The sequence below is a fragment of the Amblyomma americanum genome, chromosome 3 (assembly GCF_052857255.1).
Source record: "Amblyomma americanum isolate KBUSLIRL-KWMA chromosome 3, ASM5285725v1, whole genome shotgun sequence".
Classification (NCBI taxonomy): Eukaryota; Metazoa; Arthropoda; class Arachnida; order Ixodida; family Ixodidae; genus Amblyomma; species Amblyomma americanum.
This window is the reverse complement of record NC_135499.1, coordinates 127,558,876-127,580,456: the sequence shown is the minus strand read 5'-3', so window position 1 is coordinate 127,580,456 and position 21,581 is coordinate 127,558,876. Positions and strand designations below refer to the sequence as shown.

Sequence of the window (21,581 nt, the reverse complement as noted above, 5' to 3'; positions counted from 1 at the left end):
AACCGCGGCGGTTGCGTTTTTATGGAGGAAAAACGCTAAGGCGCCCGTGGGCTGTGCGATGTCAGTGCACGTTAAAGATCCCCAGGTGGTCGAAATTATTCCGGAGCCCTCCACTACGGCACCTCTTCCTTCCTTTCTGCTTTCACTCCCTCCTTTATCCCTTCCCTTACGGCGCGGTTCAGGTGTCCAACGATATATGAGACAGATACTGCGCCATTTCCTTTCCCACAAAAACCAATTATTATTATTATTATTAAAGAGGAGAGAGACCACCAAGACCTCGTATACGACGAATCTCTCCCTGGGATTTCAGTTTCTCAAGAAGATTCACAAACAACCTGCGCTGACGCCTCCCACCGGCACACCAGGTGTGGACGTTGCGTCATTCCTCCCAAGAGGTTGCTTTTCTGTCAGCGGAGATGTAGACAGTAGCCACATGCAGTGGCTAGGCCGTCTGCGTGGCTTGGCTGCGCGGCTGAACGCCCGCGTGAGGCTCGCGGCGGCTGGCACGCGTCTCGTGCTCGTGCCGGCATTCGCCTGACTGGAATAAAGCTGTCCTGTTGGCGTCTCAACGGCCTCGCTTTCCTCCACTCAACAGGCAGAAGTGCACTTGGGCCGCTACTCACTGGGGGTTTCTGTTGAGGTGGCAGGGGCTCAGTCGCTTCAGTCGGTACGAGTAGCCTTAGTAGGAAAGACACAGATGGTTTCACAGGCGTATTTCCTTGAGGCATCTGATGAGGTGTCAGGGGCTCAGGCAGGGCTGTTGGCCTTGGAAGGGGAGACGCAACTGGAGCCAAGGGCACAGTTTCTTGATGCAATGCGAGAGGAACGTAGGCGGTGGAGCAGTCCATGTCACAAGTCGCAGAGTCGGACGACGCTAAAGCGGGAAAGTCCGTAGCCGCCGAAGCTTGAATCGACCTGGAGGCAGCAGACGGCCGCGTGGCTGCCACCAAAGAAGCCGAATCCATGCCACAGGCGCGTTGCGCGTCGGAGTGTTGCAGCCAGAAGGGCATGCTCACGTTCAAATACGCGAGCTATAAAAATGCCAGTGGCGGATGCAGTTCATGTCCCCGTAATAAGCATACTAGGCGGCGCTGTTTGCAACTCGCACTTAACCGCACTAGGGCGCCCGTGCAGCTGAACCTCGAGGCTAGCTGTGCGTAGTGTTCCTGGATGCCTTCCGCACTGGTGAGTGGTTGTATCTAGGTTATCTTTCCATGTTCCGAGTGAAACACAAAACCGCCTAATTAGCACACGACACTCGGAAACAAACTGTGTTGAGCGTGCAGTTTGAGAGGCTTGGTAAATATGCATTCACTGGCAAGTTTAAGATCTTTCTGTGAAAGTCACTTGTTTATTTCCAACTTCCTAATTATGCCTCCGATAGAGACAGCGAGTTTTGAACTTTGAGAAAAAAAAACTGCAAGTAGTTTCTGGGCACAATAAAAAATGAACATAAAGAAACTGAACATTGGTTTTTGCGGAAAGGAAATGACGCAGTAGCTGTCCCACATATCTCGGTAGACACCTGAACCGCGCCGTAAGCGGAGGGATAAAGGAGGGAATTAGAGAAGAAAGGAAGAAAGAGATGCTGTATTGAAGGTCTCTTGGGTTAATTTTGGCCACCTGGGGATCTTTAACGTGCACTGACATCGCACAGCACACGGGCGCCTTAGCGTTTTTCCTCCATAAAAACGCAGCCGCAGCAGTTGGGTTTCAGACCGGGTAATCCGGCTCAGCACACGAGCGCCCTAACCACTGATCCACCACGGCACATCTGCCTCTTCTTTCTTTTGTATTCGCTGTAGACAAGAAGAAAACGATTGGCCCCTAAAAACGTCATGGCCTTTACGGTTGACGTTCCTCCGGGCTCACATCATTTGGGGCCCGAAAATTAAGACTCCTCTCTGAGAGACACTTTTGTTACATTTTCACTACATGGCATTACTACAAATGTATTATGAAAGATGGTTTACTCAGGTCGCGAGGAATGGCTCGTAAACTTCGGCTTTTATTGCACGAGAAGCTCGCGCCGGAAATACGATTTCATCCGCTGCTCCTATTTCAAGCTTCTCCATCGGGAAACGACCGCGACTACTAAGACTTTCGTCCTCTACATTACGTTTGTAATCGTCAATGTCTCGGAACGCAGGCGAGACATCTTAACTCCCTGCTTGCGCAAGACCGCTCCAGGAGTCTAAGCTTCCTGTAGGCCTAGATTCTAACGGGGTACAGGTGTCCCGTGCACCAGCGCCCCTGGGCTGGGCACGCTGGAAATAGGCAGTGGTGTTCAATATGACACGGAGAGCAATGTAGGCGGAAGTCTAGGTTGTTTAGAGGTTCCGCACTATTGGTTGTTGAGAGACGCGCGCTGCGGATGTTCATTGCATCTGTGTGAAATACTACGTCGCAGTCCCGTCAGATTCAAGTTCAGGTTTTAATGTCCTTTTTTCGATGAGTTCATTGCCGACGTATCTGCGCTCATACGGAGTATACTGCAGTGACTATCGTCCAGTGGGAACGCAGCGGTACGTTGTAAGTAGAAACTCGTCACTGCGCGTTGTAAAAAAAATTGCAGATGGCTTAGCATTGCTAGGCACGAAATATTGCGCGAAAGCATGTTTGCGAAACGCAAAGGCGCCCCTGTGCTGTGCGATGTCAGTGCACGATAAAGATCCCCAGGGGGTCGAAATTATTCCGGGGCCCTCCGCTACGGCACCTCTTTCTCTTTTTTTTTCTCCCGCCTTTAACCCTTCCCTTAAGGCGTGGTTGGGGTGTTCAACGATATGTGATACAATTACTGCGATACTTCTTTTCCTAAAAAACAAATTTTCCGGAACGTACTCAACGCAAACGCAAGCAGCCGACATCTCTCTGTCACTACCGCCACGCAGCACGATGCGCGATTGAGGTGTCCACTGACCCACGGAGCCATTAGTGCGCGTTTTCTTTCCTTTCGTGACTTTTGCGCAAAGATGGCTGTTGTTATTATTGCGGCTGAAGAAAGAATGAAAAGGAAAGTGCACGGGCCTGCCCACTGGCTAAAGCTGAGCCACAATCGGTGCCACGTGCAGACAGTAGGAGAGTTGAAAGAGATGTGAAGGGAAAGATTGAAAGGACGCGCGTCGCAACTATGTCATCTCAAGCGACGACGACGGTTTAGCAAGATACCCCCCTGACAAGGAGCCCTACTACTCGCAGTGCACAGCGTTAGTGCGACTGGTAGTGATCGGCCGCGGCGATAGCATTTTGCTCTCACGCAAGCGAAGCTGATCTGTCCGCGACACCGCAGATTCGAAGCCTAGTTGCAGTAATATTTTATTTCTGCAGGTATCTGAGATACTTCGACACACTTCGCCTTTTTCAGGATTGCTAGTGAAATGGTGTTTTCGCAGTAAAAATTATCACAGAAACTAGACCAAGGTTTATCTATAAAATTCGTCGCGAGGCGTCACTGGTCGTAAATATGACGCGGTGGTGGTGGTGAAAAGCATTTATTCGGCTATATATACAGAGCGGTGCTCGGGGAGAGGCCCCTAGTGGGCATCGCCCCTTACAATAGAAGGCGGAGTCCCTCATTCCGGGACCCCGTTGGTCGTGACCGCTGCGCAGGTCCGTCGAACCAGGGCCTGTTGGGCCGATAGTTCCTTGCAGCCGAGCAGAGCCGCCTCCCAGTCCTCTCGGGTAGGGGAAGGGGTGATGGGGGCAGAGAAGGATTTTGCGTGCATGCCCAAACCATGTGAAAGGTGTCTGCCACCTCCCCACAGAATGAGCAGCGGCCGTCAAAAGAAGAGTCAAAGTGCTTGAGAACCGCCGGGCACAGCAGGGTGTTTGTAAAGAGCCTAAGGAGAGTTCGTTCGCCAGCTTTACCCATATGACGCGGAGAGGGCGGCTCCTTCGTGCTGGTGCCTCCTACATCTTCACAGCCGCACACCCTTCTATTGCACGAACCTCGTCTGAGATGGCAATCCAAGGTCCGCTCCTTTCGGTGAAGCTTGTGGTCTGCCTGCATGCGTGCGCGTGTGCTAGTGTGTGGGCGTGCGTGTATGTTTACTTTCACACAAAGTGTGTGTGCGTGAGAGAGAGAGATGGCACCCGTCCAAGTGGGCCAGCTGGAGTAGAGTGGATGTGGTTAGCTGGGTGGCGGGTGGTAGCGCTTGTGGGAATTGGCGGTGGACGAACAGCACACCGAGGCGCCTTTAGGGGATCACAGTGGATCAGGACAACTTCAGAGCACCCTTCAGAGCACCTCTAGGAGTACTCTCCGATGGGTACACCGCCGAGCACTTACCAAATTCTACAGACCATGGTTACACGAATCCTCAGGGTGGTTTCGTGAATGTAGCACGCCTTTTAGAGCGAAAGCTCTACTCCTCCCATACAAAGCTGGTCATCTTGCTATAAAACCTGGCTATAAAATTTTTACCTTCCAACCAGGAGGAGCGGAGACTTGGCTCTGACGCCATGCCACGTGACTCACCACACCTCGCCAGAGGTGCGCGGATTGAGCCGATGGCGCTCGCTTCCCTCACACTATCAAATCACGTGACTCGCTGCGCCTCGCGACAGCTGCATGTGCGGAGCCGACGTCATTCTTGCAACTGCCGGAAACCGCATGACGTGCCGCTCGCAATATAAAAGCGTGTGGCGTGTACTTATCTTCACACGAAGGGATGGGGAGGTGGCTTCCTGGCTTTACGGGGCTGCACATGTGGTGAGGGTCTCGTCCCCGGGGGTGTCTGTTGCTAGACCGTCGTCGTCGCTTCAGATGACGCGGTTGTTGCAGCGCACGTCCTTTCTTTCAATCTCTCCTCCCACATATCGTTCAACTCTCCTACTGCCTGCACGTGGCCGCGATTGTGGCTCAGCTTGAGCCAGTGGGCAGGCCCCTTGCACTTACCTTTTCATTCTTCCTGCAGTCGCAACAACAACTTATCTTCACACAAAGCCACGGACGGGCAACGCACCGGAACTAGTGCTTCGACGATGTATCGCCGCCGTCAAGTGGAATCTGATGATCTTTACGATATAGAAAGGCGTCAGATTGGATAACCATACCTGACAGAACTTTCGCTCTTTTTACACGGTTCAGCCCTGTTGAACCACAGCTAATTTTTTGGCTTTCTCACAGCTAGAGGGGGGGGGGGGGGCAGAGCTGAGATATATGACCAAGTATTTCATTTTTCTCACTGTTCAAGAGAACTATTTAGTCTATTGACGACGAAGAAATATATGCTACGCATGCGTCAAACAAATTTACCTGTACAGCTAAACTGAATCGGTTTTTTTCCAACAGGTGATGGGCGCCTGTGCTTATTGCAACGCGATGGCCATTCGCCAGCGCCCCACTGCCACCACCAGCCATGATAGACACCACAACGAAGAGCAACATGAGTATCAACAACGCCAGGAGCTAGGGCCGCCACACAGACACGATCAGAAAGACCAAGAAGATGGCCATGATGAAACCGAGGATGGATCTGATTCTGATATCGACTCATGGCCCGACACACTTCCGCCCTTCTGTTCATCACCGGATCCAAACGCCTTCCCGGAAGTAATGCTGTCGTTCGGCGTGTACAATTCCTTCGATGAGGGCGAAGCCGGGGATCCGAGCGGGGCTGAATATCTCGACAGATGAGAGTTCGAGCTGCACGAAGAAACCCTCCGCTATGGCCTTGACTTCGACGACCTACAGCAGCAGTGGGGGGAACACGCCCCTTCTCTGGAGCCTTCAGCGCCGCTACTGGAGTACGCCCATGTTCTGCAGTCCTCGATGCTCCAGGGATTGGACGCATATGACCGAGAGGAAGAAGAGAGCTTAACTGGGGAGCCATGCCTGTGCGCCGACCTAGAAGAGGAACCGGGTGTGTTGAGCTTGGAGGGCTGCGGCAACGCGCGACCGGGGCGTGCGGCCATCGACCTGGACCCGTGGCAAGGCCTGCTGCACTCTTACTACGGACCCGTGGTGTCGAGTTGCGCCACAGTTTCCGTGTTCCTGAAGTACGGTGTACGCGTCGATATCTCGTTAGAACGGGCCGTGCGTGTCGTCAACTACAAGATGAACTGCACAGCAGCCATCAGCAGCTCAGGTGAGAGAAGCTGCGCGTGCCACCCGTGCGGTCGCGTGCTCCACGAAGGCGCCTACGTACACATGGGTACGGGCGCGCGACTGGCCAAGATCTCCAGCCGCGGTGTAGCTTTCACTTCTTTCAACCGCGGTCTGGTGTACCTGGTGGACGCCTCTGGAACCAAGTCGACAGGTGAGAGGTTTCAGAACCTCACCTACGATCTAGCGCTCAGTGTGTTCAACATCGACCCAGAGCCAGATGTTGAATCCTTCAACGAGTGCTTCCAGATCGTCGCCCGGGCGAGGCATCGAACCACACAAAACGGGGAAGCCATCTGGACAGTCGCCGGAGTGCGCATGAAGCAGACACCGCGGGGAGACGTCCAGATGTCTCGCTGTTCAGGAAGGCGAACAATTTCGACGTCGCCTGCTACCGGAACCATATCTGTGTCCACTCCGCTGGTGAAGATAGCCCTTAGCTGCGACGCTAGGAAGTATTTTTTTGTCAAGACGGGCATGAAGAGGCTTAGCTCGAACGCAGAGCGGTTCTTTGTCAGAAACGGCCGTCAGAGCGCGGGGTTTGACTCTTGCGGCCGGCTGACACTTCCTTGACCCTGCACATAGCAAAGAACCATCGCACAGTGTGTCGTCATGCTTGCGGTAACACGCTGCTTCTCATCGGCAAGACGAAATAAAGTTTGTGACCGCCTGTCCACGGCAAGATAACACTCAATGGAGGACGCTCAGCTTGCCACGAAAAGCTCCTACGAATTGCCTAGTTTCGAATTTGTGTTGTTTGCCTTCGACGTTTTTTTCTGAGTAGCATGAAGGTGCGTGAAAGCTCCCCCAGCATAACAGTGCCACATGGCTGCGAGCATAACGAAGCTTTTAAATAGCTAGTGTGAAATAGTAAAAATTCACTCCAAGACGATGGCTGCTTTGGAAGACAAAGTAACTTTTTGTGGAGTGCTCCAGAACCATCGTAACATCGTGCAAGAAAAACTCTAGTTTGGGCTAGTTGGTTCATGATTCACAAAGAAAGCGGCGCGAAAAACGGGGACAAAAGAGAAACAAACACGTGTTTGCTTATCTTTTGTCCCCGTTTTTCGCACCGTTTTCTTTGTAAATCGTGCAAGACTTTCACGCGATGCAGCTCGAGTGAATGCTCGCGAATCAAAGTTGTCAGGCCATCGCGTTGAGATTGAAAGGACACCAATAAACCACACAGTATGGCCTGTGCTGCTGCGCAAAGAAAGAACGGCATAGAGTGTGGCTCTTTGTGTTTCAAGGAATGCTGTAGGTTCATTCGCCAAGATGCGATGGAAGGTGAGGTCATTGTTCCGTCAACTATATGTTCGCTATTTATTGAGCACGATTTGCTGTAGTTCCCTAAACCGTAATGTTCAGTGCAAACTTGTGCTGGGCAGAATTATCCTTTATTGCACGAGTGCTTTTCGCAGATAGAAATGATGCGAAAGGTGTCTATTGTGGATTATAATTATCTGTTGCAGATTATGCTTTCTCGCAGCCGCTCTGATGACAAATCTGACTGATGCACTGTGATATTTTTATGTAGAATATAAGACCACCTGAGGGAATTTTGTATGCCTTCTTCGTACGTGAAGTAAATAAAATGTATGTTCATTCATTCTGCTTTAGTTGGGAGCACGCAACAGTGTTGTATGCCCTGCTGAATGTGCTACCTTCAGGCTAGTGTGGTTTTTATGGTAGGCTTTGAGGTGAAATCACGATGTCAGGATATCAATTTTAAGCCTTCGAAATATTGTTTGCATTTTTCTTTACTGAGCTTAACCCTTCTGCCATGATAATTACTGAAAAAAAATTGGCAGTCATGTCCTGTACCTCCTGGCCGATACCAGTGTAGTAATGCATTGTATGCAACTGTTTACCTCTGCTAACGCAGTGTATCCAGCACTTAAGGCCATTTAGCTGACGCCGACGCCTCCAAAACAGGTGCTCCTTGACCTTGGCTGTTTTGGTGCTATTTCTGGCGTTTCTGGCTACCACTGACCCAAATTAGGGCCTACTGACAAGTAGGCCCTAATCCTTTCACCGGTCGCATTCTTATAAATACATTATAAAAGAACTCTTATACATACCTCATTTATACCAACACCTCCTACATAGCCTTTTGTGGCGTCTTTGGAGAAGGCATGTTAAAGAAGAAATATACCAGACAAAAAAGACGAACACACAAGGAGAGAACAACACAGAACAACGGCTGGACTGATGCCCGCGTTGGCCCACCATTCCAACATCATACCATACCAACCAACAGGCCCACCATTCTTCCCTGCTGGAGAAGGCAGTGATGATTGACCACGAGACTTGTATGATTTCTACGCTTGGAAAGAAACCCGTGGAGGCAGACGCTAATGTCCGTGAATGGACAGTGCAAATGCATTCCTTCATTCACATAATCAAGAATTAATATTTACTTGAACGCATTCAGCCTCGTAACTGAACACTCCACTGGACGTGTTCTCAAATTTGATGGCACCAGTGCTTTGCAGCTTTTCGAAGTATGAGTGCACAAAAAATAAAGTAACGGGAAGAACACACCTTCATTGTCAGCAAGTCAAATTTTTACAACGATAGGTTGTTGTAGGGAGCTTAACCGCGATGGACTTCGGTGAACCATGAACAGCCTCCCAGCTTCAACGTAGCATAAGCGCTCCTCACTTGCCTGTGGCCGCCTAGCCTTCTTTAACGGGCGAGAGCAGAGGTCGCACTGGGCTAGACTAGTTCGTTCCCCGGCTAACCGCCGCGGCTGACTGTGATATTGCAGCAAAACAGAATAGAGTTCATTTCCGTGAAGGCGAAGCGGCTCGAAAAAACCTGAAATTTATCTACCACTCGGTTGGGTTCGACTTCTCTTTTACAGAACAGATAGCGAGTATTTGCAGTAAAAATACATATATAATTTATAAGGGCATCAATGTACAATATGCGCAGATAGGTCACTCCTGCGCATCAAAGAGTTTTTCAGCGCTTTGTTGTTCACATTTGGAAGGGCGATGTTGTAATCCTTTTAAGGTTAATAAGCTAAGTTAGATGAAAGTGAGATACATATGGGACCCGTAGAATATCTTATACGGGTCCCATTTGAACCCAACTTATTGGACTTATTTTTGGAAATGTGGCGGAGTGCTTGAAGGTTGCTTCACTTCTGCCACCGGTTGGCCCGGTATTGCACTGCCTCCGGGATCGGCCTGGGTCATTATACCGCGCGTCTTTTCTATCCTGTCTTTCTATCCCATCTTTCAACTCTCCTACTATCTGCACGTGGTAGCGATTGTGGCTCGGCTTGAGCCAGTGAGCAGGCCTGTGCACTTTCCTTTTCTTTCTTCCTGGCAACAACAGACAAAGTGACGAAGCATTACGTGGCCTTGAATGCGAGTACTGTGCATTCCAGAGAGAGAGAGAGAGAAACAGAAGTACGGAAAGGCAGGGAAGTCAACCAAGCGATGCCCAGTAGGCTACCCTACACGTGGGGAGGGGAACAAAGGAAAAAAATGCGCATTCCAAATTTCAGACAAATGTGTAATGTGTCTTCCGTGACAGTTTTCCAGTCACTTAGATACGTTTACTGTGCATTGCTGTGGTCGCGTAAATGTGGACTAGTGCGGTCGTGTTTGTTTATTTTTGCAAATTTGAATAGAGGTGGGGGATAGAGATTAAACCTGAATTTCAGAAAAGATTACATTGGGTTCCTTAGCGTCAATGTGTCGAATGGTAATGTGTCGAATGGCAGAGTCCACCGCGACTAAGCCATTTGTACCTCCCGCACCCGTGGCCGCTTCGGTTTCTTTCCGGCTCGAACGGAGCTTTGTGGGCCGTGAATCTTCTCCGCCATCACAGACGCGACACCGACGGAGCAGCCTCAGTCAGCAGCTGCATGAGATGCGGCGTGCTCGTGAGCGCCCGGAAAAGCGGCAGCCACGGCAAAATCCAGCCGCACATGAGGCGGAAGGTTTCGCGGTCAAACGGAACAGATGAACTCAGCATAAGTTCAGGAGTATCGCATGTGTAAGTAGGAAGCATCCTGGCTAGCTTCCCTTGGCAAGCCCGGATCGTCCAAGGAACTGCCGCCTGCTAAATAATGTGTGCTGACGGGTAAACAGCGGACTAAGTCCAAGAGCGGCAGGAACTACGCCGTGTTTTCAGCTTTTCGCTGAGTAATTCGTGTTAGGCGGTAGCCACTCCGTTGTAATTTTTGTAATCACTGAATTACACGTACGTAGCCAGAACTTTTTTTCGGGCTGGGCCCGAGGCAATTTATTGTACCTACCCCGGAACGGGGGGCGGAGAGGAGGGGGTGCCGTTACGGGAGACTTCTGGGAGGACTAGGGGTTAGAGGTTGAGCTCTAATTCGGGGCGGGGGGCAGGGGGGGAGGGGGGGAGGGGGGAGGTCCTTGGGGACACCCTTGGATATGTGCCTGCTGGATAACAGAGATGCTGAGCTAACAACGAATACCTGTTTAGAATCTACTCCCCATTACTATCATCTTTCATTAACTTCACACATTGATTGTCTTGTACCTAGCTACCCATTCCTATCATCTGTTGTTCAGACGGTGATATTTCTATTTAATTATAACAGTTGCCCTCTTTTCGCATTCCGGCATTTACCTTGCCGTGGCCAAGACTGAATATATACGTTGTTACGTCCAAGGAAGACAAGTAGAAGAAAACGGATGGGACCTCTCTGAGATGAAACTTATTGAAAGGATGACCATTCGAAAACTATTCATAACACTGATACTGAATTGAACAAAACATAAAAGCTGTGAATGAAAGGCGTCATGTTCAGCCCCCGTTTTACAAGTGCTCTAAACAACTTCCTTGTCTTTTACAATAAAAGCCTCGACGTCTTCACGACGCATTATGCGCGATGCCTCCCTGAATTTTTTTTATAAGCGCACAACGAGCATAGTTATGTTTAAAATATTTATTCCCTGAACACTACAAAGACGCATGCCCGTGGTGTGACGATAGACCCACAGCATACCACGTCACTTGTGGCTGAAGGGACGAAACACCAAACTACAAAAACACTACACATAGTGGCAGGCCGCCCTGTCCAGCTATCACCTGACGATCCAGCGCAACCTAGTTACATGTCCTAGGCAAGAGAAACAGCCATGGACATTAAACTCCTGAAATAACGACAGCACCCGCAGCAGAAGACTGTTTGAATTGTCAATAAATGTTTCTACCTCTTCTACTACCGCCCAAGATGCGCATAATATTGTGCATAAGATGTGCATAATATGCCAAGATGTGCATAACTACCCGCCGTGGCAAGTGGCAGTTAAATCAATGATTGGTCGCGAGAAGTTACTCAGGAATAGTAACCTGCTTCTCACAAGCTCCATCGATCGCAGCATACTATAGCAGGGTATAATGGCGCATCGCTTAACCAGTGCACCAATACGCCATCAGTAACTAGTATGCGGACTCCCAGGGATCTATACATGTAGGAAATGACCGATTCCGCATATATGGGCATTAACTCATTAATGCTATCGCGTCATACCCTTAAGGCGGAGCCTAAGTGTCTGCTCCATCTTTTTTTTTTCATCGAATAAACTTCGCTAATATGTTAATTCTGACTCGAACATGACTAAACCAGAAAAGAAACGAAAAAAAGGGCAGGATGCTTATCATTGTCTAAGGCTAGATTCAGCGACAGCTGCTAAGGTATTTGTATTTTACGATATGCTGGGGTGGAGAATATGAGGGCGACTACATATATGTATAATTCTAGGGCGCTGTTTTTAGTTACCACCACATTCTCGTTTTCGACTAGCTTTCCTCTCCAGTCCGCTGCTCTAGGCGCATGGCGCAACCGATGACTCTCTCCTCGGCTGTCGCGTTTCGCAGCAGCTGTCGCAGAGCAACTGATCAACATTCCTCCGTTCTCGCTCTACTCCTCTCCCTCCTACTTCCATGGGCCCCACCATCCGGATGGTCTCTGTGGTCGCCAACCTCCGATTGCGCATTCATACACTCTCCTCATACCCTCCTCCATCCACGGTAGCCATCCTCCTGTTGAGGATTCCTCCGCTCTCGCGATACCCTTTTCCTTCCATTATGACAACCCTGTAGATGGTTCTGGTGCTAACCACCTACCGGTTACGGATTCCGCCTACGTCATACTCTCCTCTTTCACGATGATTGCCCTCCGGTCGGTTCCCATGCCAACTCACCCATCGGTTACGCCAGTGACTGCTGCGACGTACTACTAATATTACAACTACTTACTACCACGACGTGGGACCCAGCAACGGCGCTTAACAGCTGGCGCTGTAAAACAGGCCACTCATTCTACAAATGAACAAAAAACAACCTTTTGGGTTCGTGTATGATGGGTGACCAGTTTTTTTGTTTCTGTGAGTCCAGTTATGTGTCAGCGCTTGTACTGTGTGCTCTTTGTTTCGTCCTTTGTCTCTGTGCTGTTTAGGCTGCGTTTCCTGACACACTTTGGCGAATGAGACGACCTGCTACATTCCATACTTTTCTCAAAGCCGTTCCTGTCCCAGATATAAAGATCACCAGTCCTATATACGCCAGCAAACACGCGCACTTATTCTTCCGTTGTCACGTTATCTTCACCCGAGTCCTACTCGCGAGCACGAGGTATCGGTGCGCCTCATTTAGCGCCTCATCAGCGGCTATGACTCCGTCTGTCCGTCATTGATGGCGCAATAAACGGCTGCCAACGGCTAACAAGTGTCCCCGCTATGGTGCTCACCGTAGTCGTTGCGGACGCGTGCCCAAGGAATGTTTTTTGCTCTGCCCACAAACATTTCCTCGGAGAGGCAGGCCAACTGTGAAACCGCGAACGGGATTATCTTTAGTGGACATTGGACAATCGTTGCGAAGTCTAACTTTGCGTGTTTTTAAGCTAAACTCGTCAGCACTCTCAACGTTTTGTTACACTCCCATCTCCCTTATGAAGCGATCCCTGTAGCGCATTCCTCCCGTAAAAAAAAAAAAAGCTACTACATTTTCAGGCTTCAATATGAAATTTCCGAAGAATTGGCTGTGCTATCGCTGTTATCTTACGACTAAGGCCCCGCTGCTTCGTACAAGTTGGCCCAAGTCGGCTCACACTTTCGGAAGTTGCCACAATAGGAGCGTTATCACCGAACATATTGAATTTCGAAGAATCCTAGCCCTAGAGGGAAATTAATGTACTGGAAAGGCAGTGTAATCAAAGTTGACGTGTCCAGAGGTGGGAAAATGCCCTCATTTTTACTTTTCGTACTTCACCCTCACTTTTTAATTATTGACCCTCGCTCTCCCTAGCACTCATTTCGAAAAATTATCCGGCCCTCCCTCACCCTAACTCTCACTTCAGAAAACTTGCTCGTCTTCCCTCACCCTCATTAATAGTAGTCTTAACACTCGTGTAATTTTTATCTAATCGGCAACTTCTGGCGATATTAGAGCAATAAACATATAAGATGCTTATATTGGTGTGTGTGTGTGTGTGTGTGTGTGTGTGTGTGTGTGTGTGTGTGTGTGTGTGTGTGTGTGTGTGTGTGTGTGTGTGTGTGTGTGTGTGTGTGTGTGTGTGTGTGTGTGCGTGTGCGTGTGCGTGTGCGTGTGCGTGTGCGTGTGTGTGTGTGTGTGTGTGTGTGTGTGTGTGTGTGTGTGTGTGTGTGTGTGTGTGTGTGTGTGTGTGTGTGTGTGTGTGTGTGTGTGTGTGTGTGTGTGTGTGTGTGTGTGTGTGTGTGTGTGTGTGTGTGTGTGTGTGTGTGTGTGTGTGTGTGTGTGTGTGTGTGTGTGTGTTGTTTGAGCTAATACGTGAGACAAAACCGCGAGAGCTACTATTGAGCCCCAAATAATCACACTGCTTTTTCTTCTTGCACGCACTTCATGTATACATGTGTACCCTGTACGTACATTTTATTGTTATTCTATATGAACTGTTAAATGCGTGGTTGTGCCAGTGTGCAAAAACAAATATACACCAAGAATATTAAGAAAACATTGCAATAGCATTTGCCACGACACTTACAATAAGTGCTACTAATCAAAGAATAGACTCAAAACAAGGAAAATTTGTAGGTCGCTTTATTACAATTCCCCGGTGCCATTGGAATAGAATTGGGTCTTCTAACTGAATTTCACTGCTTCTAATCTCCCGCCATTTCGTGCGACTTGTTGCATGCTCGTCTGATGGCGCTTCCACGCGCACGGATCGAAGATTCTCCCTTAACCGAAGTAACATCAGGCGTGCCCCAAGGCTTCGTTTTAGACACTTTTGTTTCTAATATATATTAACGTTCTGCCGAGTTGCGTCTCTTCTTGCATGCAGTTATACGCTGACGACTGTGCCATTTATCGCAAGGTTCGTAACGAAGATGGCATACTAACAGTTGAGACCGATTTAAGTGGCATTGCTTTTTGGTGCATGAAATGCCATATGGAACTAAACATTAACAAATGCAAAATAATGCGTGTTTCTTCACAAGGTAAATGTACCTCGCTGTACACACTCAATAACACTCCGCACCAGCAAGTGTGACCATACAGATACCTTGGCCTAACCATTTCTTTCACAATAACTGGAAAGTTCACATCGACCAAATTACTAGCCACGCCAATCGCATGTTTGGAAACACCAGACGTAATTTCACCAAAGCCCCTATTTCATTAAAGCTTCTTTTTACGCTGCTTGAATACTTGAATACACTACTGTCATCTGAGATTCGTATCGAAATATTTTATTTCATGCTGTTGAAATGGTTTCGATTTGTATTTTCTAATCACAACCAAACAGCCAGTCTAACGTTAATAAGGTCTAGGTTTACTATATCTGTCGTTGCGCTGCAAAATCTTTCCGCTTATTTCATGAAGTCTACTACCATGAGTCTCTAAACAGTTAATTCATCATGTCGGCTAGCTGCCGCTCCTCACGTGTCGACCATCATCACAAAGTTGATTTTCCTCACTGCCACACTAACGCATTTTATTATCCATTCTTGCCAAACGCCCCTAGACATTGGAACCACTTCTAGCAGATATAGCATCCATATCAGATTAAGCTCTTTTCAGGCAAGCATTGTTCACGTTTGTGATTTCACCTAAAAGTTTATTATTCTCTTTTTTTTCTTTTTGCCATTTGATTTATAATTTTATTTGTGTTTTCTGTTTTAGTTTTCATTTATTTTTATTGCATTTATATTTTCTCTTCCTCGCTTTTTGACATATCGCGATACCTATTCGTATTTTTTTGTACTGCATTTATGCCGTGTTGTACGTTGTATTTTGCTTCTTGTAACACACTCCCCTCCCCAATGCTTCGGCGATTGAGTGTATGCAATATATATATATATATATATATATATATATATATATATATATATATATATATATATATATATATATATATATATATATATATATATATATATAGTCATGTCGGTGTACCTTGACTACTGCGATTATGTTGCCACCCACTAAAAGCGGCTCCTGAGTGCAGGTTTGCCCATTTTCTCGCAAGAAACATGCCAACAAAAGACAAGAGAAGCAGGGCACTCCTACGCAGTTAAGAGCTCCTGCTATCAGTTCGAGGTTGTGCTTTTCGATGCAAGCGATTTGCGGTCATAACGTTATGACAAGACAACGCCCCTAAATACATAACGATACCCGCGACGGAGTCTGGGAGGAATTTATATAATAAAGAACATCTTTAAGCAAATCTTTAATAAACAGAAAGTATCTACCCTTGGTGTAAGATCCTAAACAAACCTTGGATCCTAAACAAGACCCTAAACAAACCTTAAGCTTCGCCTTAAGAGTAGATACGATAGCGCCTTCCCCTCTATTTTTTGATTTTATTATTTTCTTTCTCATTTCTCACTTATTACGAATCTACAATCACATTACTGATCACGGTCATCGATTGCAATCAAAATTACCGATTACCAATCACCAATAGGCTACATTGCACGATATACTATGCGACTACATACTCATACACATCGGTAACTACCTAGGTTACATTGCACGATATAACACACACACACACACACACGCACATACACACACACACACACACGCACGCATGCACACACACACACACGCACACGCACACACGCACGCACGCACGCGCGCACACACACACACACGCGCGCGCGCACGCTCGCATGCGCACCACAACACAGTCTCTTCAATCAGCGCAATTCTGATGCCTAATCAGCATATATATATATATATATATATATATATATATATATATATATATATATATATATATATATATATATATATATATATATATATATATATATATATATATATATATATATATATATATATATATATATATATATATATATATATATATATTCAAAGTTGAAAACGCTTCATTTAGCCATAGATTTATTTTGAGTCGACGTTTCGGACAGAGCCTGTCCTTTCTCAAGACTGAAGTTACAGGGGTCTTCTTCCTCTTCTTAAGGAGTTGGCACTGGCACACATGTACGACACATGAACAAAAGAAACAAACGGTGGCAAAGAATACTAGAAAAGATACAGATAGAAAGGGAAAAAAAGGGGGAACAAATAAAAAAGAAAAACGTGTTGTACCCCGCCGCCCACCCCGAAGCCGCGGGGAGCCGACCCCGGACGAGGGAAACAAAAAAAAAGGAAAACACGGAGCGGGAGAGGATAATGGCTACCCATCAAGGCAACAGAGCGGCGGCGTGTAAGGTGGACAGGAGCAGACGGTGGCGGGATCGCCCTACACACAAAAGTTAAAGACGCGTGCACTCGCGTGCCCCGTACACAAAGAGTAAACAAATAAACAGAATAAAATGCAGACAGGGTCGGAGCTTCCGTCATCTTGAACCACTTGAACCACACATTTCTTCATTCCCTACCCCATCCTGCCCCTATCTTCCCAGTTCGATTACCTTGACGACGGGGTGCAATTTAAGAACCCTTGCCTAATTGCTCACGCCATTCACATTTACCTCCCACACCACACTTGGCCGAACTCGGATGTTTTTCCACTTTTTTTCTTTTGTGGGTGTTTTCAGGCACAGTGCACGTGTGTGTAGTTAAGCTCACGGCGCCGCTGATTCTACCTTGACTCGGGCTGCGGAAATGGTTCCAGATGACGGAAGTCTCCTGTCCTGTCTGCATTTTATTTTGTTTATTTGTTTACTTTTTCTGGCCAGGTCACGCGAGTGCAAGCATCTCCAATTTATATATGTTGGACAATTCCGCCACCGTCTGTTTCTGTACACCTTACTCGCTTAAATGCTCCCGCCATTGTCATTTAGCCGCCACACGACACTGGCATGAGCTCGGATGTTTTACTGCTGTGTGTCTGGGTGTTTTCATGCACAGTGCACGTGTGTTTAGTTAAGCTCACGGCGCCGCTGATTCGGCCTTGGCTCTGGCTGCCGAAGTGGTTCAAGATGACGGAAGCTCCGACCCGGTCTGCATTTTATTCTGCTTATTTGTTTACTCTTTGTGTACGGGGCACGCGAGTGCACGCGTCTTTAACTTTTGTGTGTAGGGCGATCCCGCCACCGTCTGCTCCTGTCCACCTTACACGCCGCCGCTCTGTTGCCTTGATGGGTAGCCATTATCCTCTCCCGCTCCGTGTTTTCTTTTTTTTTGTCTCCCTGGTCCGGGGTCGGCTCCCCGCGGCTTCGGGGGGGGGGGGGGGGGGGGCGGCGGGGTACAACACGTTTTTCTTTTTTATTTGTTCCCCCTTTTTTCCCTTTCTATCTGTATCTTTTCTAGTATTCTTTGCCACCGTTTGTTTCTTTTGTTCATGTGTCGTACATGTGTGCCAGTGCCAACTCCTTAAGAAGAGGAAGAAGACCCCTGTAACTTCAGTCTTGAGAAAGGACAGGCTCTGTCCGAAACGTCGACTCAAAATAAATCTATGGCTAAATGAAGCGTTTTCAACTTTGAATTTTTGCCTCTAGCAACCAAATACGTTTATCTTTGTATACTATATATATATATATATATATATATATATATATATATATATATATATATATATATATATATATATATATATATATATATATATATATATATATATATATATATATATATATATATATGTGTGTGTGTGTGTGTGTGTGTGACTTTTTCTTTTTAATTACTATACCATCAGTACACAAACACACGTTACCATGTCATGCACACCGCAACGCGTTCACTAGGTGCCTGGAATGCGGGGGGCCTGGATTCGAACCCCGATGCCGGCTATTCTTTATTAAATTACTCTTATATTCTGATCTTCTATATTCTGGGATTCTTTTCCGGCTGTCGCGGGACGACGGCCGACGCCAGGTTCTCAGCAGAATGAGCTCCTTACGCTACCGCGTAAAATGCTTTCAAGCGGAAAAGGTAGAGACCGCTATACGGAACCGGCAGCCTGGTCCATACGCGCTGTGCAGCTGCGATGCGGAAAGCAGGAAGGAACTCAAGAGACACCGAGGCGAAAGTGTCTGTTTTATACGAACGAGTATATATAGGAGCTGGTAAAACATCTGCGGCATCGTCATTTATCTCACTGTATAAGGCGCATGCTTCAAGGACGTACTGCTGATCTGGCATAGATTTCAGCCGCAAGTCAGGGTTCCTATTCCTTGTCGCTAAAGCGGTTGTGCTACGGCAGTCTCTGCAAAGCCAAGCATTTCGTAGCTTCAGTTCTCGTCCAGAAATTTATTGCTGATTTTGAGAATACGAATATCTCTATACAAAACAGATAAACACAATGACTTGTACTGGCCAAGATTCGAACTAAACATATTTCGCGTCTGCACACACAAAGCTTTGTGCTCTCGTAGTCCGTGATAGCTGAATTCGTTACTGCTCGAATGACATAATACGATAATCGCTACGTGAATTGAAACTGACGCAGTGCAATTCACGCGATGGCCAGAAGGTGAACGCAGCACTTTTCAGTTGGCAAGTACGATTGTGATGCCGTTTATATCGTAGGTACTCCCACTTACAGCTGCAACTGTAAAGTAGGACTAAGAGGTTTGAGGAATATCTGGCACGCACTGAAAAAGAAGAAAATTGCGGTGGAGAAAATAGGAAGGCGTCAACACACTCCTTCCTGATGCGAAGAAGTGACGACAGTAATAGCAGGAAACGCTACATCACTACATAGAGCAAAAAGGTTCACGTTTAAGCAAACAAGCTCGAAATGTGGACAGTGTGACGAGTGCCGAGGAAGCAACAAGCTGTCGACAATATCGCCAACTCCAGATCCTTCCCTCATCCTAAAAAAGGTGCTTCGGCGTGGCACCACGGAAGGGAAGGGAATACATACAGCAAAGAGGGCCTTCGCCAACTTCTAGCCCCCCCCCTCCCCTCCCTCTAGACTTTTAGACTGCGAACTATCGCACTATAGCAAAAGCAAAAATGAACACTGAGCATGGAGTTGTGAACGGACACGCAGGCACCCATATATCATCTGTATTGATATCACTACAAGCATAGTACAGAACGCTCCAGGCAAGGAGTGTTCACTCCAAGAGGTCTAGAAAGAGCTCATAACTAAACGTATATTCAGAAAGCTCTTTCTGACTAGTCTCTAACACGGCTGGGCGTAACTACACCACGGTATTTCAGGGCACCAAACATCCCTTTTGCTCGTTCCTTTGTGAGCAGGAGATGAAGCCTGCTATATGGTCATTGTCTCAATGTGCAGCGATAATGGCGCAATATACTTTCACTTCTGGTAGCCTCTAGTGCAAGGTCCAAAAGAGCATTGAGCGATATCTAACCGCGATGTAGTGGAAGTACAACCGAATACGAAAAGAGATGTTGAGCGATATCTAACCGCGATGTAGTGGAAGTACAACCGAATACGAAAAGAGATGCAGCTATGGATAATCGTTCTTGAAGCTGTTGTCTCCATTCCAAGGCCAGCTTTAGCGAGACCAGAAACAGGTTATGAAGAATGAAGCGGGACTTACGGTTCACTGGAAACATGCAAGATGAGAAATAAAAGGCTGTGTAAGCCTAGCGTCCAATGAAAAACCACTGCAGTCTAAGTTCTTCTCTCCGTTTACACGAACAGGCAAGTGGGCGCAGTCCGTAGCTTTGGCTTGCAGTTGAAAGCGCCTTCGAACTCGGACCCTTTCATGGCAAGGTTACAAGCCAGCCGTCCTTCTGGCTCACCACAGTAGTGGTTGCAGTAACTGATGTAGAAAATCTGCGTGGCCGACAGCTTCTCGAGGGACTTCAGCTGCTGCTTCAGCCAGCGATCCGGGTCTATCTCCGAACTTTTTCGCATGGCCTCCACGGCGACGTCAAGGGCGAAGATGTCGCCCACCAGACGGCGCTCCGTGGCAGATTTGGCACCGTCCAACCTGCGAAAGCAAAGTCGGCACATAATATCAGACGGAGAACACTGCTTCGGGCACTAGCTGGTTTATAGCTGAATGTTAGTCTTTTTAAAGGGAACGAGAACAGAAAAAAGCACAGGAAAACACAGGAACGGTGCGAACTTACTACTGATCTATTCTATTTGCGCATGCTGTTAAAATCTACAAGCGTTACAGGAACGCTAGGATCCAAAATGCCTGCTTAAAAATGCCTTTCAAATGATCTCCAAACAGCCCTGCCTTAAGCCAGCTGTGGCTCCCCCGCATAATCTCGTTTTCCCATTTGATGCGTGCCAACGTCTGCTACACCTACGTTCTCTTGCAATCCACTTCGCTACCATAAGAGACCATCGGTTCCGTTCCTTCGCACTACATGCGCTGTCCATGTCCATTTTTTTCTTAATTTCAACTTCAGGGTGTTATGAATCGCTAATACACTCCTCTCTCTTCCTGCCCCCCATTTAATGTGCATTTAAAGCTGATAACATTTTCTTAAAAGTAAGGAAATGGTATGGTCTCAGAAAACTGATCAATTTAAGCCAAGTTCAGCTCCCGCAATTTCAATTCACAGCGGCGCTTGCTAGAACCTGCAAGGCGATGGTCCGCTCTTGCTCGGCTTCCACCAGCAGATGGGGCGTCCCGCCCTGTCCAGGCCACGGCCGCGCAGGTCCACTGTGCGCACCAGCTCCCTCGCCAGCTGGAAGCCTAGTCCCGCGTAAGCCATGGCTGCCGACCCTCGCGCAGATACGATGGAGGGAACAGCGCGGACAGGCTGAGACGGAGTTCATTGAGCGCGTACAGGTACAGCACACTGCCTGAACGCCATCGGTATCTGCAACAGATATATGGGCGCAACCATGCTTGGAACAGAACTTTCGACAGTGCTACACCTGCACTAGCATATGGGAACTACGTTCTGAGGACCTGCAGACAGCGCTTCACCTGCAGTGGCGTATTGGTACCAACTTCTTTGGAACCATAGACAGCACTTCACCTTCAGTAGCCTATTGGCACTACCTGCATTAGCACGTGGGTACTCCCTCCTGTGAAACTGCAGACAGCGTTTCTCCTGCAATGGTATTTTGGAACTGCCTTCTGTGCAA

The 21,581-nt window shown here is 47.7% G+C and overlaps 1 protein-coding gene across 1 annotated transcript; it reads left to right on the top strand.

Annotated features, from left to right (window-relative positions):
• Positions 1 to 5,735: 5,735 nt before the first annotated feature.
• Positions 5,736 to 6,790, top strand: LOC144123293 (uncharacterized). Its single transcript, XM_077656146.1, has one exon. The coding sequence runs from the start codon at positions 5,777 to 5,779 to the stop codon at positions 6,680 to 6,682; it is 906 nt and encodes a 301-aa protein (XP_077512272.1). The 5' UTR covers positions 5,736 to 5,776; the 3' UTR covers positions 6,683 to 6,790.
• The last annotated feature ends 14,791 nt before the right edge of the window (positions 6,791 to 21,581 follow it).